The sequence below is a fragment of the Schistocerca americana genome, chromosome 3, assembly GCF_021461395.2.
Source record: "Schistocerca americana isolate TAMUIC-IGC-003095 chromosome 3, iqSchAmer2.1, whole genome shotgun sequence".
Lineage (NCBI taxonomy): Eukaryota > Metazoa > Arthropoda > Insecta > Orthoptera > Acrididae > Schistocerca > Schistocerca americana.
In genome coordinates, this window is record NC_060121.1 from 771,751,258 (window position 1) to 771,778,779 (window position 27,522).

At 36.9% G+C, this 27,522-nt stretch overlaps 1 protein-coding gene and 1 pseudogene across 1 annotated transcript in view; both read right to left on the reverse strand.

Moving 5' to 3' along the window:
- Positions 1–737, reverse strand: part of LOC124607191 (lipid droplet-regulating VLDL assembly factor AUP1-like) — a 93,806-nt gene extending 93,069 nt beyond the window's left edge. Inside the window, exons 1-2 of the mRNA XM_047139412.1 lie at positions 440–737; positions 218–355 (exon numbers count right to left, since the gene is read on the reverse strand). Of these exons, the coding sequence (XP_046995368.1) occupies positions 218–355; positions 440–471 (170 nt within the window). The 5' untranslated portion in view covers positions 472–737. The remainder of the gene's footprint in view (positions 1–217; positions 356–439) is intronic.
- Positions 738–4,860: 4,123 nt separating this feature from the next.
- Positions 4,861–4,978, reverse strand: LOC124607995 (annotated as a pseudogene).
- Between the last annotated feature and the right edge of the window lie 22,544 nt (positions 4,979–27,522).

Consider the following 27,522-nt stretch of genomic DNA (forward strand, 5'->3'; position numbering starts at 1 on the left):
CATGGAAGTACATCTCAAAAAGTAGGTATTTTTAGCAAATTAAATATCTTCAGCAACACGAAAAATGCTCTCACGTCACTAGGCATCAGAGGTAAATTTCTGTAAACTAAAATTCGGAATAACAAACATCTGCTGCATAAAAACTACAAAGGTTTCTAAATGTGCCACCCCCCCAACCTCTTCATCAGTTGAATTATATAATATATTTATTAATCACCTTTTAGCGATAGACAGCTGTGGCAGCAGTCTACTCGTAAGGATTAGCTGTAGTCCAAACAAAAATCTGAGCACTGCCAGCAGCAATCCAAACGGCGAATAGACGGACAGAAGTAACGCTGACAAACCTGAGGGATATCTAGAAGAAATGAAACAGGTGTTAAGCCAGCGCCAATGCCAGTTAACATTTCTCCAATATTATCCTGGCCACACATATATCCACCTGCTCTCACGAAACAGTTCTTTCACTTCCATTGCATATGTCAAAGCGATAAATTATCCAAAGCAGAAGTTCTCAAAAATGCACCATGAAGTTTAACTATCCGTTTTCGTTATTTGATAGTAAACAAATTCTGCAATTTTCCAAAAAACAATTCCACTGTACACCGCGTTTTTAAGAGGAAGCTTTAATGACTTAAATTTTGAAACAATACCCCTGTCAGACTGTCACACACACACTCGCACATTGTGAAAGTCACATACTCCACGAAACTAACATACGACTCTCGATACAGTGGTACTGCGTCAGCCTGATCAGCGCTGCACTTTGATACCTTTGTATGCCAACAAACTGCTATTAAATTTGTGCAATCATCTTGAACTGTATCTCTATACTAGACTCATATTTACGAACTACATAAATTTTAACGTTATATAATGGTTATTATGGTGCGCATAACTTAAGACATTGTAATTAAGAATGCACGTAATCGGGTATCCCATTTGCGCTTATCAAATGAAATAAATAATAGAAGTTATAGTTGGATTTTTTAAGCATTCGTAGAAAAAAATGTGAATCAGGTTCTGACTCCGTAAAGATTTCTGGGAGCTTCTTTCCTATCTTCTGCTGCTGCGCTCGGACAGCTGCTATTGAGGAAAAATAATGTTCGATTGCTTTGCGAGATTCAACACAGTACCTGAAACGAAAAAAAAAAAAAATTGAAAATGAAAAACAGACAGATGCATATGACTATAGATATCGAAATATAGTAAACGTATCTCCAGTAATAGTTATTTACTCGAATATTTTACTTTCCTACGAAAATTACATTTTGACAGGGTACTTGGATTCTACACAACTTACAATATTTACGTCACTATTTATTAGCTTTGTGTTGCATTTCAAGAATGTAACAGTATCTGCATAGCCTTACCATAAGTCTGATATTAGCCTGAACAGTCCAGGAGTTTTGGAACTGTCCGCGAATGCAAAAACGTCGTTGGAGAATATTATTGAATTTTAGACCTATATGTTCGACACCGCGTTTTTAAACACTCTCTCAGCCGACCTTGGCGCAAGCGCTGGCGTCCATCGCCAGGCTATAAGTTTTAATTTGGCAACACTACATGAGCAGTGCGTTTATGCTGGTTTCATGTCTGAATTAATTAGCCTACGTAAACGTTTTGCACAGTTTTTTTCTCTGTTCGTTTTTTCTCTCATCATTTAGCTATGAGGAAATAAAGTGTGTGTTTAATGTTAACCTGTAACCGGAAGACATTTTTTTTTTTAAATTGTAAGCACAGTAACAATGAATGTGCGTATTGCTCGCAGTACACTCGAGAATTTTCTGATGTGCATGAAGAAAAAACACCAGAAACTACTGAAGAAAGTTTTTTTTCAATTATGGAGAGCATTTGGTCTATAGAAAGAGGTAGAATTTCACTATCTACTGTTAAACATCTGCTAAATGTTATAGTTAATTCAGAACTTTCTTGTGAATTTAATGGTGTAATTAAAACAAACAAAATTTCTAAAAGAAAGTTATGTCTGGTGGAAAATACAACCGAATAAATAAAGTCCAGTGTTTCAGATAACTGTTAAGACTTTTAAGTAATTTCGAAAATATGTTCTGGGTTGGACCCCAAAAGACATCTTTTTTAGCAATTCTATGACATTCACGAGCCATAACTGGATAGATAGCATCAAGTTTGCAATAACATTACAACAATAAAATGGTTACAGTATTGCAATTTAAACTATAATACTAAATTGGATACTATAAAACATGAAGTGAAAAACTAGATTACAACATACTTTACAATTATAAGACAATCGATATTAGAACACAGTGTAGTAAAACCACAGAGATGCTGCTGTTTTCATTGGCTCTGAGCTGCAGCTCAGGTAGACACTGATATGTCACTAGAGAAGTATCCTTCAATACTGTGCAAAGGTTGCTCTTTTAGTATACACAAAATTTTAATTCTGAATCGTTCGATTGGCAATAACTGAATATCCTTTGGTAGACCATTAAATAATTTAAGGGCCACCATTGGAAACCTGTTCTGTATCTTAGTTAATTCATGATTGGGAATCTGTTCTGTATCTTAGTCAACCAACATCTTGGCCTGTCCATACTGTATTTTAATGAGTGCTGTGTTAATGAACTTAATTTCTCTTTTTGTAGGGCTCAGGATTTGTCTTTGTGTGAACAAGGAAACTGAAAATACATTGGATGAAAACATTCAGGCAGTCGGATCTCTCTTGGGTTTTAGTGGAAAATTTTCATCGAATTTGGCTTTAAGAGTCTGAAACCATGGAACTGAATGTATCATTTGGTGTCAATTGTTCAGACATATGATGTCAATCTGTAGAAGACGAGGCAGTTTTAAAATTATTTAAATTTTTCTTTATAATAACCCTACTTCTCAAGACATAATTTGAATGTCAGCTGGGACTTTGTTGTGTACTTACTGAGTTTGTCCATACTTTCATGATTACTGCATCGTAATCTGCAAGTATAAGCTCAAACACACTTACTTTGTAGTCCCAACTATTTAGTTTTTTGACATCTATCTAGACAGACAACTCGTTTTTTTGGTAGATAACGTGCTACAATAGTCCATAGCTGCTTACTAAGTTGATAAAATCTTTCACTTTGTCATTACCTTCCTGATATGGATGTTGAAGTCTCCACATGTGGAAATTTTTGCTCCTAGTCACACTAGATGACACGGGCAGCATTCCAGTTTGCTGACGAAGTTTTCAGAATTACCATTTGGGGAATAATACACAGAAACAACAATTAAATTAGGATCTGGCAGCCCCAGGGCAGCCAATTCTAGATCCAACTCCACACAGAAATTATCTGCGTCACTCTTGTTGGCACCGAGCTTACTATTTACAAACACAGACACACCACCATGGATAGAAATAACTCTGCACCATTGATTCACCAATTACAGATGTTCAATGCGCCCATGGTATTCTATTTCTGGCTGAGTTAGCCAGTGTTCACATATTATAATAATATTTTTCCTCTGTATCTGGTTTACAATAAAAGATTCCTAAAAAAATTTATCATGAAGACAGGATTTTAAAAGAGAGAAAATAAAATGATTAGCATAGCTGGTTTCCATGTTCAATCATCAACAGGGTGATACTAGACCGTTTATCAGGAATAAAGGTTTGAAACACCAATGCTGGTATGCATAAAAATGCATTCAATAAACTGTAATCGGACTTTGTAAATCATTAAACGAAGATGAAGGCAGGTTCTCTGATTGATTATGCAAATTTGCTTATATGCAGCTGTAATGGTGGCCCATCAATCGTGACACTGTATCAAGAATTCCAAGTTGTCGTCTTACAAATTCTGAAACAAATAAAAATGCATTAGGACAAGGAAAACAAAAATCTTAGTAAACATTGGTATTCTGTTTTCACACATACAGTCATAAATGTACAAGTAGTTGAAATTATTGCACTTCATTATTACACTGTGTATCTATGAAGAGACAGAGATGAGAGAGAGACTGAGTAAGTGAGAAAAAGACAAAATCCCCCTCTAAAGAAATTAATGTCACTTGTTTCAAAAATTACAAGAGGGCGTTATTTCATCTATGGAATTATCGATAGTGTGGTTAATTTTTGTAAAAGAGGTATTACACAGCCCCCTTGAATGGTGTTGCCATAGTTTATTACCTAACTTTACAACACCAATCGACATATAGTGAGATGGTCACAGTTAACTGTCTGTAATAAAGCTACTCATTTCCAACCAACACATATTCATACTAACAATTCACTAATCTACTTCACAAACATTGTATAGAATTTCGTTTTACATGTTTGTAAACTTAAAGTTGAAAAATGGTAGTCTGACTTTCATTTATAAGAACCAGATGATTCTAGGAATATACTACAATCCCTATGTATCACTAACTTAGGGATCCTGATAATAAGATTAGAATAATTACCTTATACACAGAGGCATTCAGATAATGGTCCTTCCAATGCACCATACGTGAATGAATTGGGAAGAAACCCTAATAACTGAAGCAGTGAGATGTATCCTCTGCCATGCAACTCAAGGTGGTTTGCAGAGTATAGATATAGATGTAGGGATTGTCTTTTGCTCACTTTAGAGCTGCATTGTATTTTTCGTTTTCTGTACATCATTCTCAATAAATAGTCACTTCTAAAAAAAACTAAGCTCCTCCTGAACAGGCCATGAAGGCTCAAAGGTACAGACCGGCCGCCATGTCATCCTAAGCCCACAGGCGTCACTGGATGCGGATATGGAGGGGAATGTGGTCAGCACCCCGCTCTCTCGGCCGTATATCAGCTACCGAGACCGGAGCCGCTTCTTTTAAATCAAGTAGCTCCTCAGTTTACCTCACAAGGGCTGAGTGCATCCTGCTTGCCAACAGCGCTCGGCAGACCAGATGGTCACCCATCCAAGTGCTAGCCCAGCCCGACAGCGCTTAACTTCGGAGATCTGATGGGAACCGGTGTTACCATTGCGGCAAGGCCGTTGGAAAACAGTCGTTTCACTAGTAACAAAATTAGGGTTTATACAGGGTGAAGCAAAATTTGTGAACTCGGGCTTTGCTGCGAGACTCCTCCCAAGTCGGTGACAAAAAAAATGTGCGGCGAGTACATTCGGCAGAAAAAGGACGTTAAAGAGTAGCAATCTGGCATCACTATAACCACATCCATGGTAACTAACTCTGTCAGCACATATCAGTTGTGCTATACAGTTGGTGCAATGGATAGAGGTTTTGGGTTAGCATACAGGAGGTCGATGGTTCGATCCTGGGATGAGGCATACGCTTTTCATTTGCTAAATACAGTCTAGGTGGTATGGTATCTGGCATCTTAATTGTCAACAGTGATTGCAACGGGTCCTCTAGAAAACATCTGTACTTACATACTACAATTGTAGAAATGGAAGACTGGTCAGCTTTGAAAGAAGCCATTTCCATGTCATGGACTTGAATTTATTTGCACCATTTCATCTACAAGATGTGAAACCTGTTTTCTTTGTATCCTCCTCCAGTGATCCCATAGATAAGTACCAACTATTATTCCTGTTTCGTTCAGGCCCATTACATTTCGTTAGGACTTTACATTACTAGTAGGACTAGCAACATTCTTTTCAAATAATGTCCAAACTCGGTTACTGTTTGTATGTGTTGTCTCCATGGTCCCACTAATTATGCCTTCCAACACTGAGCCTGGTAACCGCATGCTGTTTAGTACGTATCTCAATGCATTATAATAATTATTATTATTACTGTATCGATCAGACTGTGAAAACTTCGCATCTAGTACCTTTAGGGAAACAGTGTAATTCGAAACCGAACATTTCCAATTAGCGGTGTCGGGATGAATCATGCAGAACAGTATCTGTCAGAGGGGTAATGCATGTTAGGTGGAACAGTGCGCAGGACTGATGGCGTGTTTATACTGTATGCGCTGTCCACCAGACAGGGACCAGTTGCGAGCAGAGTAACACACTCGTGACAGACTCCAATGAACATGTGTACACATATCTATTTTTCTCATTGTAAACCTCTCAACCAGTGTGGCAGACATATGGCATGTACAAACGATGAATATGTGGATATGCTCCTTGTCCTTGGTGCATCTGATAACTGGGCAGGTATTGCCATTTATGAATATGCTGCTAGATATCCTCGTCGACGCAATCCAGATAAAAATGTGTTTTGTCATCTGGAGTTGCACCTCTGGTACCAGCAAAGGTCGTCCACGGACTCGCCATACTTCAGCTACTAAGGAAGCTATTCTGGAGGTCATACATTAAGAACCTCAGCGAAGTACACTTAGCGTAGCAGGGCAACTGTGTGTCTCGCGACGCACTGTCGTTAACGTGCTGCATGAGCATGGACTGCACCCCTATCATTATGCTTTCACACAACACCTGCATCCTGCAGATCGCCATCAGTGGATGCAATTCTGTGAATGGTTCCAACAACAACAGGAAGCCAATGATGACTTCGTGAACACCGTCGGTCGGATGAAGCAGTATTCACTCGTGAGAATGTCTTCAATGTGCACAATGCTCACCACTGGTGTGAGGTTAACCCGCACATCACCCGCGACCATGGATATCAAGTTCACTTTGGTATCAACGTCAGGACTGGAACATTGGGTTACTGGTGTTTGGGCCGCTGCATGTTGCCTGACCAGTTGACTACGCGAAGGTATCATGCATTCCTCTCAAACTATCTTCTTGATGTGCTGGAAGATGTTCCACTACATTTTCGGCGGAGGATATGGTTTCAACGTGATGGTGCACCTCCACGCTCTGGAATTAATGTGCGACAGTATTTGGATAGAACATTTCCACGGAAATGGCTCAGACGTGGAGGTCCAGTTGTGTGGCCACCGCTTTCACCTGACCTATATCCCCTGGATTTCTTCCTGTAGGGACACCTGAAGGAGCACGTATACTCTACTCCACTGAAGAAAGTGGAAGAATTGGTAGTGCATGTTCATGTTGCTCTTGTTACTGTAGATGCAGCTTTGCTGCAAGGGGTCCAGAGCTGTATGATCGAGCGGGTTGTGCAATGTTTGGACATGCAGGGAGCTCGTTATGAGAATCTGTTGTTCTGAGGACAACGTATTCTGTTTTGAAGGTCATGTGGTCATTAATATGGACATTATTTTTGTCACTGATTGCTAATGTGCGACTTCTGAGCGCTCATATTACATGTAATATAAATGACAAGTAGATGTTGTGTCATTGTACTATGCTATCATCTTTAGCATCTGCAAACTGATATTCTTTTTTGTAGTTATTTTGTCCTAAAACAGGTCATTTGTTTCAACTGTCTCTTTCCTATTTGCTAACCATGTATTTGTTATGCTCAGCGTTACAAAATGTTGGAAATTTAGGATACATGTGATCTAAAAAACGGTGTATATTACAGTATGAAATGTCAGAATTAAATTAGCAAATAAAAAAAGTGCGCCCCAATCCAAGATCGAACCATCGACCTCCTGCATGCTAACCCAAAACTCTATCCTCTGCACCAACTGTACAGCACAACTGATTTGTGCAGACAGAGGTAGTTACCATACATGTAGTTACAGTGTCACCAGATTGCCACTCTTTAACGTCCTTTTTCTGCTGCATGTATTCACTGGACGAAATTTTGTGAGACACTTTTTTATCGCTGACATATGAGAAGTCGCGCTGCAAAGCCTGAGTGCGCAAATTTCGCTTCACCCTGTATAAAGAATAAGGGTTGCAGTTTTAGATTTTTTCGCTCACTCCATACCACAGTATATATGTGCTTCACGTACAACCATTGTCAGCATAGAGACCACGTGTGACGAGCGATGAGGCAGGATGGTGAGTAATACCAGCCCAGAAAATAGGTCCCAAGCAAGAAGTTGTCAATCCAGACTGACACATGACGTTGTAGTAGGATTACCACGATGTCATTCAGGCAGGCCTCAGGTGCTCAACAGGTTCAGGAATCATAGAACAGTTACACAATAGACTCAGTGATATCTCAGCAGAATCCATGATGGTTGTGCTGAAAAAAAATTAGACATAAAAATACAGAATTGTCGTTCTCGACATCAAGTTTAGAGACACAATGTTAAAATGGTTTTTGTAATTATTTTCTAGATCCTAGCGACATAGCCTTTGTTTTCGTTACAGTATAACCCAAGTTCTGCAGTTGCTGTAAAAGATAACTTAGTCTTTATCATCTTAATTCACGATAAATGTTCATAGCAACGTACTATGTATAGGATGACAGTTACTGAACTATATGAAATAAAATTGTCATAACTTTTGAACGGTTTGCGTTGGGACATTCAAACTGCACGGTTGGCTGTAGGGCATGATGGGAATTAGTATTATATGCTTCAGCAACGAAGCCTACTTTCATTTGGATAGGTCTCTCAATAAGCAAAATTATCGCATATGGTGACTAAGAATCCACATTTCGCGATCGAGAAGTCTCTTCACCCTCAATGGGTGACTATGTGGTGTACAATGTCCAGTCACAGAATAATTTGTGCGATATTTCTTGAAGGCATGGTGACTATCAAAAGCTACATGAAGATTTTGGAAGATGGTTTCATCACCATTATCCAAAGTGACTCTGACTTCGAAAAGACGTGGTTCATACAAGACAGAGCTCGACCCCATCGAAGCAGGAGAGTGTCTGATGTCCTGGAGCAGCACTTTGGGGACCGCATTATGGCTTTGGGGTACCCAGAGGCCACTGGCATGGGTCTTGATTGGCTGCCACATTCGCCAGACCTAAACACCTGCGATTTCTTTTGTGGGGCTATATTAAAGACAAGGCGTACAGCTATAACCAAAGCCATTGTTGAGCTGAAAACAACCATTCAGAAGATCACTGACAGCATTGATGTTCCGACACTTCAGCGAGTCATGCAAAATTTCGCTATTTGTGTGTGCCACACCATCGCTAATGACGGCAGGCATATCGAAGGTGTCTTAACGTAAGGTCGAATATCTGTAGTGACGTTTACAGTTGAATAGTGTGTTCAAGGCGTAGTTTGCAACTAATTTACGGTTTTTTCACGTAGTTCAACAAATGTCACGCTGTGTTAGCTCCAATGTTATTTATTCTCTTTACTTCCATTGATGCTTCACGCTATTTGCAATTCTGCAACGACGCTGCATGCGCTGCGATCAACAATGAAGTCAGCAAAACGTTTGTTCTTTCCTTGAGTTTCTGCTTAATATATATGGCTACATGCACCAAACACTCAATCCTGTCTAGGTTCAAATCTTTACTTTCATGTTCATGTCAAGGTAGGCACACATACATGCACAATGGTTTCCCAAAGTTTTCATTCTACTTCCCTTATAGTACTTTCACTTTCCAGCTTGCCATAGTTTTTACTTGTCACAATAGCAGTTCAGGCGTTTGTCCCTCCTGATCTTCACTGGAAGCGAATTTACTCGATCTGTATGGTCTAGGTAGAAACATTAAGAGATTTCATTTGCATTTATGAGTCGATCCTTGTTATTTACAGAAGTATTTAAATTGTATCTCATTACACCAGGTAAAGGCGCATAAATAATAGTTAGACCTATCTGGTTTTCTGAGAACAGATTTTGATACCGGCGCTACACTATTCCAAATTCAGACATAAAGCATCACATAGCAAACATCTGTAACAGTAGAGCAAGAAAAACCAAAAACATGTTTAATTCACCTGTGGGCTAAGTCAAAGCAAAGAAAAGCTCAAACATGGTGCATCACTGGACAGTGTACATGCAACTGACTTCACCAAAATTTTCGTCCACTAGATACTACTAGTTTATTATACTACACAAAGGTGTCACAATAATACCTTAAATGGGCTTTGGAGCTTCATGCAAGAAACAATGCAAAAACAAAACATATACATTTAAAATACTGCTTTAATGTAAAAAAGATTACATTATAAAATCTCTTCAGTGCTCGCTGTAAAAGCTCATGTCATATGTGTTCATAAGCATACAGCAGTTTAGTCATAAATTAGTATGTACAGTTAAATTCGTATTCATCTTCAACATTAAATTATAGTATTTGCTAAAGACAGTATACTTCTTGCCTCGTTTACTTTCTCATAGAGCACAGTAATCAACTATTATTTAAAGAAATTGCTTGTTTGGAGTGTCCATATTAATTATACATTTGTATCATGGAAACAATAAATCATTTTCACATACAAATCTGGCTTCTAGACACTGCTAGAATCTTTATAACGGAAACAAACAGTTAAAATGGGATTGCTATCTCAGAATTTCTTTTCACGTTAAACAAAATTATGGAAATACAGAACGGATGTTTAGACAGCAGATTATTCTTTAGCCTTCATGTGGTTGTTGTTGTTGTTGTTGTGTTCTTCAGTCCTGAGACTGGTTTGTCGCAGCTCTCCATGCTACTCTACCCTGTGCAAGCTGCTTCATCTCCCAGTACACTGGTAATAATATTTAAATCGAGTAGATTCAGTATGCCAACATAATACAGAAGCCTGAATCCATCATAATATCTCATAATCTACCGCCATTAAACAAATATATTTTTATGATGATTCTCAGATTGAAAACCTGCTGGCGAACCATATAAAGATCTCTTCAAATTCTGGTGGAGATGTATGCCTGTAATTTTATCTGATCTTCGAAAAACCAAAAGATAACTGTCAAGACTTGGTATGCTAATGATTTTGTACAAATCAGTGTAAAGCAACTGCCATTTACTGTTGCGATTATGCAGTATAGAAGATTTTGGATGTGATTATAGCAAAACTGTTTCTCCAAGGGTATGTGTTTGAACTCGTCCTAACTTTTTATCTTGTATTTTCTTTCGAATTATGTGGTGTTCTGTCAGAGTGATTATTGCGTCTTTTATCTTCTTCTGTAGAGTAATTTCTTCTTTCTACAGATGTGGTAAGGGATTTACCCCTTCATTTGCTCCTTCTTTGTTGCTCAGTAATTCAGCAGGTGTGTAGGGTGTGGTGTGGTGTAAATTGGCAAGTTATTTACTATTTTCTCGAAAGGCTATATGAGCTAGACCAAGTGTGTGTTGTGTATTTGCACATGTTCTTACAAATCGATAAAATTACCCAAAATGCTTCCAGTGGGATTACTTTTCAGGTGAAAGCGGGATGTCAAAACATTCTAAACATTCTTAATGTCTTCGTCTTTCAGAAAATTTTTCCACTGGCTACAAATAAAGTTTGATGTATTATCTGTAAGGAATGCAACAGGTTTGCAAGCCCTGGGTATGTACTGTTTCTGAATCCATCGTATTATAAAAGATGCTGCTGTTGCTGTCAAGGCATATAGTTTAACATATTTAGAGAAGTGCTCATACAAAGCTAATAAAAATTTGACACCGTCTCGTGCAGTCAGTGCTGGCCCAGCTGTATCAACAGATACTAGATGCATTGGTTGTGTTTTTAGTATTGGGTGTAGTTCAGTGTTACAGCATTTGTTTGTTGGCATAGCCTTCTGATACACAATACAGGTTTTAAAATCGGTTCAATGTATCTTCACATATTTGGAATACAGCAGTATGAATTCAGTTTCCTCATGCACTTAGTGCCACTGTAATGAACGCAAAATAGTGAGTATGCCAAACTAGAGATTCTCTATACATACTAGAGATACGGATACCCAGTACTACATCAGTAAAACAATACATCATTGCGAACCCTGTAATGTTGCAGAATTATCTCAGATGGATTGTTTGATGGAAGTGTTCTTATCTTATGCCACCCAGGATCTGAATCCTACAATGTTACCATGATATTATGTAGTCGTTGATTTGTTCAGTGATATCAGAAAGTTCAGCTACTCCTTGTGGCAAGCACAATGAAGCATCAGCTACGACATTATCCTTACCTCGTATATGCATTAACTCAAAGTTTTTTTCTCGAAGAAATGCTTTCCGTCTAGCAATTCTAGGGTTGATAACTTACATGTTAAAAGAGAGCTAAGTTTATCTAGATCACAGTACACTTTAATATGTTTACCATAAATGTAATCATTAAATTTCTTAAAAGCCCAAATTACAGCTACAGCTTCAAGGTTGGTAACTGAGTACCCATGTCCAATTTAGACAAAGTCCTACTTTCAAAAACCGATCATCTCAATCTCAACTTCACCATTTCTCTCTGGCACCTCAAACAGAAAAGCTCCAATTACTCTTAAGGATGCATCAGGGGCAACACAAAAATCTGGCCTCATGCAAGGGTAACAAAGGATATCGAAATACACAAGTGTGTCTTTAATAGCATCAAAATCTGTTTGACAACTATCTGACCAAAACCAGAATGTGTCCTTCTTTAGTAATCCTAAGAGTGACAGACTGTTCAGTAATTGACAATGCACAAAACAACGAAAGAAAGAACATAAACCAATGAACGCTTTTTAACTGTCGTTTAGTGCATGGTATACGAAAGTTCTTGATTGCACTTATTTTGTCAGCATCACGTACTATACCTGATGAGGAAATAATACAACCTCAAGACTTAATTTTCTCTCTATCAAACTTTGGTTTTTGTAGCAATAAATCCAGGTGTTCTTTCTATGTCCCAGTAGGAGTTAAGATGTCATCAACATATAACATTATCTTGTCTAGCAAATCGGGTCTGAACACAGTGTCTAGCACTGTAATAAATACACGAGAGCTCACATTTACACTGAAAAGCAAAATACAAAATTGATAACATCTACCAGCCTAAACAAATGCTGTGTATTTCACGAAATCTGCTGCTAATGGGTCTGCCAGTAGGAAGATCTAAGATCGACACTATATAAATAATGCATATTGTGAAACTTTTGTAATTGCTCCTCCAAATTTTCTTGGTGTGTATGTACTGATTTTATAATTTTATTAATTGTGCATGCATCTAGGACCAGACTTATGTCTCCATTAGGTTTAATTACAGGTAATAAAGGACTACAGTACTGAGAGTGTGGAGACACAATAATATACCGTGATAACAGCTTTTTAATCTCGCAACTTACGGCCTAACGTTTCGGCCAGGGGATGGGTATAACATTCTATAGAAAGTTTTATGTGGCGCTACGACGATGCGATATCTGTAAGCGTTTATTAATCCAAGTTTTTCATCAAATACATGTAAATGTGTCATTAGTAATTCTTTCAATTGTTGTTGTTGCTTCTTATCATGATGTGGTGATTTAAGTACATCATCAAGCACATTAGTTTTATCTGTGTAATTCTTACTATAGCAAGACGACATATCGTCAATAGGCGGATTCCTAGGCTTCAAAAATTATTCCTTGGCGGTATTTATCAGGTTGAAATGGAACTCGTATTAAACGGACTTCAACATGTTTACTCTCAATGTATAAGTAGCGTTTATCTTGTGAGAAGTCTATCGTTGCAGCCTTGTTCTCTAGAAACTCTATACCTATCAGACAGTCGATTAGAAGATTCTTTATAGTTAGGAATGGGCATGATATTACTACATTTTGATAGGCTGTGCCTTGAACTTAAGGCTCTTGTTATCTGACAATTTTGTACCAGGTATATTGGTAGTTTACTTCCTTAATTTTGCTAAATAATTTTTGTGATGTGACAGTCACAAAGGCACCATTATCCAAGGTAATCGAGGTAGGGATTGTTCCCAGTAGCATTTATAGATGCTCGCACCATTACTTGCACTTTATTCAAATCCGTTTGCTGATCATTGTACAGTTCCCTAATATCATTACCTTCATTACAGAGAAACATGTTCGCATGAGTGCCAACATTGTCCCCACCTGCGATGTCACCAGCATTGGAGGGCTTGATGAGGTCGAATCTAGTTTGTTGAACCTTTAACACGAACACCGGGTAGCATTTCATTTGTGACTCCTCTCTTATTCAGAGAATGACGTAGATTGAGATAGCCATTGTTAAGTGGACCAGTTGATACCTGACTGTGCTGTGGGTAACTACATTTTTCATTTCTATGGCTTTGGTTTACATTTTGTGCATGTGAGTAACCATTATTATTGTTTCTATAATTTCTTCCATTGTCATTTACCTGATAATTGGGATGATACCAGCTGTTATTATTGTATCTCCTATCATTCTTTCTGTTCATATATTGCAGCTGATGATCAGACCGCCTTGTGTCATACCCAGATGACGTCGACTGAGACGTCACAGGCGGATCCCAGAAGTCATGTGACCGGCCATTTTTTTGCTGCTCCATACGCAGTTGGCTAGGCAGTGGAGCGCTGTTATAGCCATTACTATTGTTCTTACTGGCCTTCACATATTCCTGTACAAGGGAACCGACATAAAGTGATATAAGTCGTCTTTCTGTACATGTATTAACTTTCCTAAATATCTAATGGTAATTTTACCTTGAAAATTCTCAGTACATTTTTTGTGAGATTAGGACATTCCAGTAATGTGTTTAATGTAAATACTTTTGAAGTAGCAGTAGAGTGCTCCATCTCCTTGTATATATCCTGTCATGGTGCATATCTTTTGCTGCTCTAACCAGGATGATTGTAACATGTTTTTGAAGGACTTAATGAATGCAATTGAGCATGGAGTACTCTTTTCTGTGATGTAAGGCTGGTATTATCTCTGTTTCAGTGTGCTCTCTTCAAGCAAGACATTGTGCAACATAGAGGTGCCGGTATTTTGTAACAAATCAGTAGAAGTAATAGCAGCACCATACAGCATATGAAAAACAGTGGGATTAGCACTTTGATTACATATTTGTGTACAGTCGTGCTGCACCTTGAACTAAACCTTTGACTGCTAGCTAGAAATGTGCGTATTCATCTAGCCACGCCATTCTAGTAAATGTTTATTTATTTAATGACCTTGCAAACAATATTAATAATAAAATCAGGCATTTTTCTGATGATACAGTTACCTGTAATGAAGTACTATCTGAGAGAAGCTGCACAAATATTCAGTCACATCTCAGTAAGATTTCAGTGTGGCGTAGAGACTGGCAACTTGCTGTGAATGTTCAGATATGTAAGACTTTGGACTTCAAGAGAAGAAAAACCGTGTTATCTCATGACTGTAACATCAAGGAGTCACTGTTCGATTTGGCGAACTCATACAAATATCTGTATGCAACACTTTGTAGGGAAATGAAATGGAATGATCACATAGGTTCAGTCTTGGGTGAAGCAAATGGTAGATTTCGGTGTATTGGTAGGACACTGGGGATGTGCAATCAATCTACAGAAGATATTGCTTAAAAACCACTCATGTGACCACTTCTATAATACCGCTGAAGTGTGTGGTACCCATACCAGATAGGGTTAACAAGGGATATTGAATGTACACAGAAGGCCAGCATGAATGGTCACATGTTTGTTTAATCTGTGAGAGAGGCTCACAGAGATACTGAAGGAACTAAACTGTCAGACTCTTGAAGACAGACAAACTATCCTTTGACAGTCTACTAACAAATTTTCAAGAACCAGCTTTAAATGATTACTCTGGGGATGTACTACATCCCTCCACATATCAATCACATAGAGATCATGAGGATAAAATTAGAATAAATGCTGCACACATGGAGGCATTCAAACAACCATAGTTCCCGTGCTACATATGTCAATGGAAAAGGAAGAAACCCTAACAACTAGTACAATGGGACATACCTTCTGCTATATATCTCACGGTGGTTTGCAGAGTATAGATGTAGATATATATGTATTTAAAGTTCGCTTAATCTGTTCAAGTTGTGTTTTAACAGATTCACCGATATTGTCACAATTCGACTCAGTGGCATTGACCATTTCACTTGCAATTCGTTCCAGTTTGGGATTCAGTTTATCGTTTATCTCAATATCTTTTTCTATCAGCCATTAGGAAAAATCGTCAAAACTGACTTTTCACTGATCGTTAAATTGTTTTTCCACTTGCACCACATGCTCATAGATGAAAGTATTTACTTTGTTTACTAATCGTTTTACAGTACCATGTATTTATTTTTATTCTCTCTTCAAACCTAATGTGACTCTCGGAATATCGCGATAAGCTGTTTTCAACTGTGATACATCACTTGCTAAACTATGGTGTTGTAGAGACAAGTTATTAAAATTAGCAGTTAATGTCGTTAATTCATTTGATTGTTTTTTTTCCTTTTATGTTTAAAAAGTCTTAAAAGTTTTATGTAATTATTATTGTCTAGTCTTAAAATCTTCATGTAACTTTCAGTGTTCAGTGAGAAAGTCTTGTAGTTCAGTTAGTTCATTAAGGTTTTGCAACAAGAGCATAATCGAACCAGTAGGCGGATTATTAGTTTGCAAACAAGAGTCAATGGAAGCATTGTCCATCAGAGTATTTGCTTCACATGAAACGTAATCAGTTTCAAAGCCTGAGTTTTGTGTTTGATTGTCTATGTGAATATGGTCTTCACACAAAAAACTTTCAGATAAAGTATGTACCCCCATTTCATTGCTCGATTTTGGTTTGGGCTCGGAGACATGAAAATTTTCTGCATCCATATTATCACGTTCGCTTTGTTCAGTGTTCATTTCAATATCATTGTTATTGTGTGAAGCCATTTTGGTCACTTTTCCTGTTTTTACCATAGCAAATATATTTAACAACATAATTTTGAAAATTTTATAAAAGACCGAGATTCAAAGAGGTATATACAGAATTAAGCTGAGAATAAATAGTGGTTAGCAATTTTCTTCAGGGCATATGCAATGATACTGGGCATTCTCCATTAGATAAAAGTTCATCAAAGAGTGGTCATATTGTGACACATAGCTCATGAATATACATACAATTAAATTCAATAAGTGCAAATTTCCTTTCATCAAACTCTGGTGGACAAATTCCCTGATGATATTAATTATACAAACTGGATTAGAAAGTTTGCTGTATGTAAGGTCTCTACCTGAAATAGAGATGTTTTCATGTCGCCTTCAACAATGGGTTCATAATTTAAGGTTGCTTTATACATCCGTGTTCAGTTTTGTTAGTAAATTATCTTTTTTTTTCAATTTCAAAATAACAATGCTTCCATCCCTCACAGGTGAGACAGAATTCATGAAACATAAAAGAAAAAAATTAGAATTTGCACATCCTGTCTCAGTCTCACCATTTATTATAATTTTTTCCTCTGTATCTGGTTTATAATAAACAATTTCTCTAGGGGTTTTGAGAGAAAAAAAAATTAAGATAACGACAAGACATTGAAAGCAGGTTTCCATGTTGTTGTTGTTGTGGTCTTCAGTCCTGAGGCTGGTTTGATGCAGCTCTCCATGCTACTCTATCCTGTGCAAGCTTCTTCATCTCCCAGTACCTACTGCGACCTACATCCTTCTGAATCTGCTAAATTGGTGATCCCTCGATGTCTCAGAACATGTTCTACCACTTCTTCTAGTCAAGCTGTGCCACAAGCTCCTCTTCTCCCCAATTCTATTCATTAGTTATGTGATCTACCCATCAAATCTTGAGCAATCTTCTGTAGCACCACATTTCGAAAGCTTCTATTCTCTTCTTGTCTAAACTATTTATCGTCCATGTTTCACTTCCATACATGGCTACACTCCATACAAATACTTTCAGAAACGACTTCCTGACATTTAAATCTATACTCGATGTTAACAAATTTTTCTTCTTCAGAAACGCTTTCCTTGCCATTGCCAGTCTACATTTTATATCCTCTCTACTTCGACCATCATCAGTTATTTTGCTCCCCAAATAGCAAAACTCCTTTACTACTTTAAGTGTCTCATTTCCTAATCTAATTCCCTCAGCATCACCCTACTTAATTCGACTACATTCCATTATCCTCGTTTTGCTTTTGTTGATGTTCATCTTATACCCTCCTTTCAAGACACTGTCGATTCTGTTCAACTGCTCTTCCAAGTCCCTTGCTGTCTCTGACAGAATTACAATGTCATCGGCGAAACTCAAAGTTTTTATTTCTTCTCCATGGATTTTAATACCTACTCCGAAATTTCTTTTGTTTCCTTTATTGCTTGCTCAATATACAGATTGAATAGCATTGGGGATAGGCTACAACCCTGTCTCACTCCCTTCCCAACCACTGCTTCCCTTTCATACACCTCGACTCTTATAACTGCCATCTGGTTTCTGTACAAATTGTAAATAGTCTTTCGCTCCCTATATTTTATCCCTGCCACCTTTAGAATTTGAAAGAGAATATTCCAATCAACATTGTCAAAAGCTTTCTCTAAGTCTACAAATGCTAGAAACAGAGGTTTGCCTTTCCTTAATCTTTCTTCTAAGATAAGTCGTAAAGTCAGTATTGCCTCACGTGTTCCAACATTTTTACGTAATCCAAACTGATCTTCGCCGAGGTCGGCTTCTATCAGTTTTTCCATTCGTTTGTAAAGAATTAGCGTTAGTATTTTGCAGCTGTTACTTATTAAACTGATAGTTCGGTAATTTTCACATCTGTCGACACCTGCTTTCTTTGTAATTGGAATTATTATACTCTTCTTGAAGTCTGTGGGTATTTCCCCTGTCTCATACATCTTGCTCACCAGAGGTTTCCGTAGTCAGTCATTAATAGGTTGATACTAGACTGTAGCTCAGTAATAAAGGTTTGAATCACTAATGTTGGTGTACATAATAATTAATTAAATAAATTGTAATCTGACTTTGTAAATCATGAAAAGATAGTGAAGATAGATTCTTTGATTGATTATGCAAATTTGCATACAGGCAGCTATAATGGCGGCTGATCAAGTGCACCACCATATCAAGAATTCCATGATGTCCCAGCTTACAAAGAAACAAACAAAAATGGATTATGGCAAGGAAAATAAAAATGTTAGGAAATATTAGCATCCTATTTTAATGCATATATTGTCATAAAATGTACAAACATGAGAATATATCGCACCTCCTTATTGCATTGTTTGTTTATGAAGAGACAGAAGATGAGAGAGAGGGAGAGAGAGAGTGAATGACTGCAAAGGAGGCAAAATCCCTCGCTAATGAAATTGTCATTTATTTCAAAGGTTACAATACAGCGTCATTCAGTCTATGGAATGATCGTTAGTGCAGTCACTTTTGAAAGAAGGAGTACAATATTATATACAACACGTCAGGTATCACTTCTTAAACAAACAGTCATAATGTATCAGGTTTTGTCCTTAGGCACTGCAAATTTTCTCTGGCTATAAATAAACTTGCAGTTTTTTTTTACATTGGTGACATTTCCCTTTCTGCTGGGGTATTTTTGTTCTTGTGAATTTATCTCACTGGAACACTGGGCATCCTTTGGAATAAAAAACGTCTTATAACAAGGTTACTGAACCATATATTGTTGTCCATTATTTCGTCTTTTAAATCGGAAAGAACATAAATTTTGAAGCTATTGTTTAATCCCTTTGTTTAAAGTTGTGAAACTGTTGTGAATTGGGAAAAATTTCTGTAAGAAATTAGTTGCATTATCAGTTGTCATGCCACCTCTTAGTTTACTAAGGTGGAGCCATGCTGTTTTTTCGCTATACAGCATTCCCTTTTCGTAAGTTGTACGTATTACGACTTTACATTTGTTTTTAGTAGTGACATTTTCAAATGTTTATATTGTATGCTTCAAAGTAGGCCTACACTACTCACCATCTTTCCATTTCATAGCACAGTCTTGCATGATAGTTTATTTCCTTTTGCTGTATCTGCAGTGGTTGCCACTGCAGCAATATAGTGCGACTACATCTGTAGTAACCGAAAGAACACATTTTTCTGTAATTCACTACTGCTTTGGTTCAAGTTGCTACCCCATATTTGTAAGAAATAGTTCACAGTGCATACACACACACTTCACTATAAAATTCCCAATGATTCATTAATAACCACAAATGTGAAAACACCAATAGTTCTCAAATAAGTTCACTCACTCTTAAATTCAGAACTACAAAACAAATCAAGAACAACATTAACAAAGACTAAACTGTTGTTATGCCGCATTTGGGTGTAGCATTCTCAATAAATCTGCCTTTGTAAAATTTCACAGTTAGATATACTGCTACCTGCAAACATGTCTTTATTTTTAGCTTTTATTTAGTATCTAGTAGACATAATTACAAGAATACTTCGAGCTATAATCGATTTCGACCATACAGTGGAGATAGTCTTATTAACTTACTAGTATCAATATGATCATTCAGTTTCTATTTACTGATCAAATAGATACCAAGAAATCTTGCTCCTTAGATTCAATGTAAAACTGACCATTAATATCTACCTATTTCTGTATCAGTTAGGACATTGTTACTAATCTAGAACCCACCTCTATTGCCAATGATCACCTGGGCACTTGACTTGGAAGTGAGCAGTTCGAATCCTATTGTGCCAGAAATTTTCGTTCCAAGTATTTCGGTGTCAGGGGGAAGAACGGAGATAAAATAAAGTTGCTGATCACTAGACTTTGCACCAATGTCCTGGCTTAAATTACTAACGTTTCCACAGTGTCTTACTGAGTGAGTACTGTATGTGCAATCTGGATAAGAAGAAATGAGAAGTACACCAGGTGTATTAAGAAGGGATACAAATACTTAAAAAAACATTGATAGCTAAAGATTTTGCATTGATTAGCATTCTCGAGCTTGTGCTGCAGAAGCAGATTTTCATGGAAGGTTGTTAATAATAATGACAATATGTTCTCATTTAAAAGACAATAACAAACGTTTGACAAAAAAGTAAATGTGCATTACACTGATGTGTATTTGGCAATTCTTACTATATTTTACCCACACATCATCAACAAAATCAATTTACAACACTTATTTTCATTAATCACATCCCTGTACCAAAAATGTACTGAGGTCAGTTTTTACATAATACTCGTATTACTTAACATTATTAACAACATGTATTTATCATAATAAATAATGTGGACCTATCATACAATGTTATTCAAACAATATTCAGAATGTTCACCTAATTGTCAATCATATAATCATTGCCACTTCGTGTTATGCGACAACATTATTACATTTTCAACTGCTAAAAACAAGGAATCCACATAAAACGATCCTTCTTATATGGACAGACTTTTGAATATTACAAATGTCATGAGTTATAACCTACATTAAAATTTTTTATGCCATTAGGTCTTTTCACAACTTAAAAACAAGCTGCACACATACATTGTCAATTCAAACCATAAAACATAAAACATCACAAACAGTGCATCCACCATTACTAAGGAACAGTTAGATAGTTTTATCTGGTTTCCTTGTTTTTAGCAGTTGAAAATGGGATAAAGCTGTCCCAAAACATGTTGTGGCAATAATAACACAATTGATAATTGGTGAATATCCTCAACATACACATTAGTCAGTTTTACTATGACATTCATCAATGAAGAAGAAGGAACTGGCCACCAATAAATCCTTTAGGCTCCTCTTAAACTGAATTGTATTAGTATTTATACTTTTTGGGGATGCTGGCAGACTATTAAAAATGCATGTTCCTGAATAATGAACTCATTTTTGAAAGAAAGTAAATGACTTTAAATTTTTGTGAATAGAATCCTTACTTTTAGTATTGCTTTAATGAACTGTTCTCTTGGTTTGGAAAAGAGATATATTTTGATGACCTATTTCCTTAAGGAAAAATAAGTTCTTGAGTTTATGTCACAAATAATTCGTTATACATGTTTCTGCATTTGTAAAAGTTTAGCTTTGCCTGATGAGTTACCGCAAATAATTATTCAATGTGACATTACATATGGGAAGCAAGTGAAGTACTGTATATTAGATTTCTATTTTTGTGTCACATATGTCTGACTACATCTGCATTGCAAATAAAGATTTGTTTAGGCTCTTCAGTAGTTTTGAGGTAAACTACCCCCATTTAACTTATTTTCATGCTGCCATTCCAAGAGTTTATCCTTTTTAAGTAAACTACTTCTATACATATGTCGTCACACTTTAAGCATATTCTCTTACAAGTTATGGACTATGTACAGTTGAATACCAATGAAAATTTCGTTAACTGATTGTACTAAAACTATACTTGTATTTGGTGTTGATTGGATCTGCAGACAAAACAAATTTCATATCCAGTAATACTACTGACGAAAGGTCATCGATATAGGCCTGCACAGGAAAAATTAAGGACTCTAGACATAGCCATTTGAGGCATTACATGTACGTAATTATTTTCCAGGTGTATAATGCCTGATAAGTTAATGAAGGATACTTACTTACTGACACCTCTTTTCCCTGCTAGAGAGAAACAATTTGAATATTTTGCAGCATTTTCTTTTACACCAATATTTTCTAATAAACTTAAAAGGGTATTGTCATTTACACACGCAAATGTCATTGACAGATCGAAAAATACATCAGTGGCTCATAATTCATTGTCTTATGAATAAAGTACATTCTTGTTGTATACATACACAACCACCTAAGACCGGAATCCTAAACTAGTCTGAACTGCAAGTTTGATAATACATTATTTGTTGCAGAGTTTTAATAAGCCAAATGCATACTACCTTCCCTAGAACTTTCAAGACTGCTGGAAAAAGTGAAAATGGACAGACATTTAATAGAGATGATGACAGAGTTAAATCAAATTACGTAATGCACTGTAAGCATGTAAAGAAACTCGTAAAATAATCAAACTGAGTGTACTTTAAAGCAAAAATGAGTTCCTACAGCATAAAGATTAGAATCATTTGGATAAAGTAAAAAGTGGGAGAGGGAAAATGAATTAAGAAACTGAAGAACTTTCTTAAAAGGTAGATGAAGAACTCGCCAAAGATAGCCCCAAAGATACAATAACTTTTAATAACTTTTTCTGTCAATAACATATGATTTGCGTTTGATCACATTCATAGGAGTTGGCCCACTATTTCTGTAGAAAGCCTTCTAAAACAAGTTTGAAAAATTCAACTTAACCTACATTCAAATAGAAGTTTTCACTTGTATCTACTCTCTTAAAAATAATCTTCAAGTAGTTATGATGAAATCAGTAGTGGAACAATAAAATGTTGTTCATCTGAACCTAGCAGTAAATTGAGTTACTTTCAAATGAATCTCTCCACAGTGGTACTTTCCTAGAGAGACCTAAATATGCTCCTGTTGAGCCATTTCTAAAAAAATACAAAATATTAATAACAAATTATCACTCATTTTCATTATTATTAGTACTATCAAAAATTTTCGAGAAGATAATGTACAGCAGCTAGGAAGACATAATCATTAGCAAATGGTTTGTGCTTGAAAAAGGATATGTTAACTTAACCAGCTATATTTACCATGACAGAGGATAAAGGTCCTACTAGAATCAGTACATCAGAAATTAACACCATTTGGAATATTTGTGACCTCTGAGGCTCATGATTGTGTGAACTATAACATCCTAATGCAGAAGTTAAAATAGCTCATTGTCCTTATCTTATCTGAATGACAGAAAGCAATCTGTATCAGCCAAGCCAATCACGTAATGAAAGGCAGCAGAATTTAAAGGAACAAGATATGGTATGCCAAAAGGTTCTATTTTGAGTCCTCTGTTGTTTCTGATCCACGTAAATATTCTTCCACTCACAGCTTCAGAAGATGTGAATTTTTTACTTGTAGCAGACATGAATACAAATTAGTAGCAGTCCCATAACTGAAGAGGCAACTAACAGTGTATTTGAAAACGCAAACAGACCGTTCTAGGTAAGTGGATAAAGACAATTTCATTCTAAATGTCAATCAAGATATCTGTCAAATGGTTGAATGTCCACATCAGACAGAACATCAACACGACGCCAATTTGGTAGCCTTGTACAGAATGGTGAAAGTGAGGTTATGAGACACAATCTGTGATACAAAACGTCGGAGTGTAGTATTGGAATTAAGGAACTACCAATTATAAAGTTTATTATTGACGAAAGCAAACTTCATATCTACCTTTTTGACTAATTTTCTAAGGTAAATTGCTGAGAAGTGGAACATGTCACAACACGAACATTTATTTGCCAGCCAAAACTTATACATACAAAAAAACCAAGCAATATTTATAAAGAAATGCATAGAGTCTGTTTAGCTTATGTATAATGTTTTTTTACTACATAACAAAAAGATTCATAAACAGTTGTATTTTTCCTTCGATAAAGCTGATCTTTTTTCTTAATAAGAGGTTATCTAATGAAAACTGCTTCATCTATTTCTGTTCTAATTTATACACAGTGTAGGAACCAACTTTATTTAGCTATTTTAAAATCTAAATCAGTTTTGCTTTCAGATATCTGGCTCCTCTTACAGTAGAACACTGAATGGAAATAATATCCAAGTTGTCCCAAAACATTAGCAATTTGTCACAAGAGCAAAATAAAATAAAGTCTAAGAAGAAGTAAAAGCAAGAAATCCATTTCCCGCTATCAAAGTCAACATCAGAAATTTCTTCCCAGGAAACCTTGATGGTGATGCCCTGTTGCATTCCATCACATTCTGTGCCATTTGTAGCCTGTGTAAATGGCGTCATTGGAAGAGCACTGGTGAATATGTTTGTTTTTTGTTCCATTCTGTTCCACCAAGTGTGGTTCAGCCTCTGTCTAGAGAGATGTTGTTTATATAAGTCGATACCTTTATCACTGAATTATGACAAGACTCACTACATACAGTTCAGTATTTCTCACAGAACACCACAAGTTATAAAATAAGTTACTCAGACAATGAAATAAAGGAAGTAGAAAATATTGTATTTTTTTGGGATGAATAAACCAGCTGAATGTACAAAGATACTCCTTCAGAAAGTGGGTATTTTGACAACTACTTTACAATACACACATATATTCCTTAATGTTTTCTGTCATTACAAAAATTTCGCTTTTCCAAAAATTGTGAAAACTATGACTATAACACTAGGACCAAAAACAACCTATACAAATACTTTAAGGAGCTAACATTACTGTATAAAGTCAGGTACATTTGTACACAAGTATTCAAAATCTGCTAGAGTACATTAAATGTCATGTAGATAATGTAATGGGACTTAAGACTGAATTAAAGAACCTTCTTTGGACAATTCTTTCTAATCCAGTGAAGAGTGTCTTCATATAAACATTAAATATAATCCAGAATGAGATTTTCACTCTGCAGCGGAGTGTGCGCTGATATGAAGCTTCCTGGCAGATTAAAACTGTGTGCCCGACCGAGACTCGAACTCGGGACCTTTGCCTTTTGCAGGCAAGTGCTCTACCATCTGAGCTACCGAAGCACGACTCACGCCCGGTCTCAGAGCTTTACTTCTGCCAGTATCTCGTCTCCTACCTTCCAAACTTTACAGAAGCTCTCCTGCGAACCTTGCAGAACTAGCACTCCTGAAAGAAAGGATACTGCGGAGACATGGCTTAGCCACAGCCTGGGGGATGTTTCCTGAATGAGATTTTCAGGAAGTTTCATTAAATATAATGTTTTTGGTTAATTTATAATTACAATTCGCATCATATACAGTAATGGAATGCCATTTCACTGTGCGAGTATAGCACTGAAATTGTATGAAGATCTTCGACTTGTTTCTGCAGGTCAGAAAATACTCTCCATGGAAGCATAGAATATAACTAATGAAATGTAAATGGCACGTGCCAATGTTGATTGTTATCTATACATCAAATGGAGATATGAAGGCTGGCTATGTGCCTATAAGAGATTTCACCTTCTCCATTCTTCCATTATAATATGACATAAACATGACACCACACTACACACACATCTCTTACACATTCTTACACTCGACTGATTCACTTAACAGAAATTTCACAAGAAGAAAGGGAGTTTGTGTGAGGCAGAAGAGAGCACTTTCTGATTAGGCAGCTGAGCCTACTTCTTGGGTGTCTTAATCAGTAATTCCACACGAAGCTTTATTATGCTGGAAATGAAAAATACGAATTTTCTACGATAAACGATTAAAATATTAGTTGCAAAACAAGTATCCTTCTCACCAAGTGGCTGAGCACAATGGTGAACAGGGTGCACTACAATAGGATGGAGCAGTCACTCTGAATTAGGTTTTCTGTGGTTTCTTTAAATTACTCCAGGAAACCATCTTCATGGTGAATTAAAAAGAACTTGGGCACTTTCTCCCCAATTGCCCCTCAGTTAACTTAGCTGGTATTCCAATTCTAATGACCTCCACAGTGATGGAAATTTACACCTTATGTTTATTCTTTTCACTAAGAATATGAATCTCTGATTGTAGAAACAACACTTGTCCACTTTTTGGTTAAATGAAGTTAAGAGCTGATTCTGCTGAAATTTTTACAGAGGTACAGACGGTGTTTGGAAAGGATAGACTGCATGCAACCGGTGGTGGAGTGTTCGTCGCTGTTAGTAGTAGTTTATCCTGTAGTGAAGTAGAAGTGGATAGTTCCTGTGAATTATTATGGGTGGAGGTTACACTAAACAACCGAACTAGGTTAATAATTGGCTCCTTTTACCGACCTCCCGACTCAGCAGCATTAGTGGCAGAACAACTGAGAGAAAATTTGGAATACATTTCACATAAATTCTCTCAGCATGTTATAGTCTTAGGTGGAGATTTCAATTTACCAGATATAGACTGGGACACTCAGATGTTTAAGACGGGTGGTAGGGACAGAGCATCGAGTGACATTATACTGAGTGCACTATCCGAAAATTACCTCGAGCAATTAAACAGAGAACCGACTCGTGGAGATAACATCTTGGACCTACTGATAACAAACAGACCCGAACTTTTCGACTCTGTATGTACAGAACAGGGAATCAGTGATCATAAGGCCGTTGCAGCATCCCTGAATATGGAAGTTAATAGGAATATAAAAAAAGGGAGGAAGGTTTATCTGTTTAGCAAGAGTAATAGAAGGCAGATTTCAGACTACCTAACAGATCAAAACGAAAATTTCTGTTCCGACACTGACAATGTTGAGTGTTTATGGAAAAAGTTCAAGGCAATCGTAAAGTGCGTTTTAGACAGGTACGTGCCGAGTAAAACTGTGAGGGACGGGAAAAACCCACCGTGGTAGAACAACAAAGTTAGGAAACTACTGCGAAAGCAAAGAGAGCTCCACTCCAAGTTTAAACGCAGCCAAAACCTCTCAGACAAACAGAAGCTAAACGATGTCAAAGTTAGCGTAAGGAGGGCTATGCGTGAAGCGTTCATTGAATTCGAAAGTGAAATTCTCTGTACCGACTTGACAGAAAATCCTAGGAAGTTCTGGTCTTACGTTAAATCAGTAAGTGGCTCGAAACAGCATATCCAGACACTACGGGATGATGATGGCATTGAAACAGAGGATGACATGCGTAAAGCTGAAATACTAAACACCTTTTTCCAAAGCTGTTTCACAGAGGAAGACCGCACTGCAGTTCCTTCTCTAAATCCTCGCACAAACGAAAAAATGGCTGACATCGAAATAAGTGTCCAAGGAATAGAAAAGCAACTGGAATCACTCAATAGAGGAAAGTCCACTGGACCTGATGGGATACCAATTCGATTCTACACAGAGTACGCGAAAGAACTTGCCCCCCTTCTAACAGCCATGTACCGCAAGTCTCTAGAGGAACGGAGGGTTCCAAATGATTGGAAAAGAGCACAGATAGTCCCAGTCTT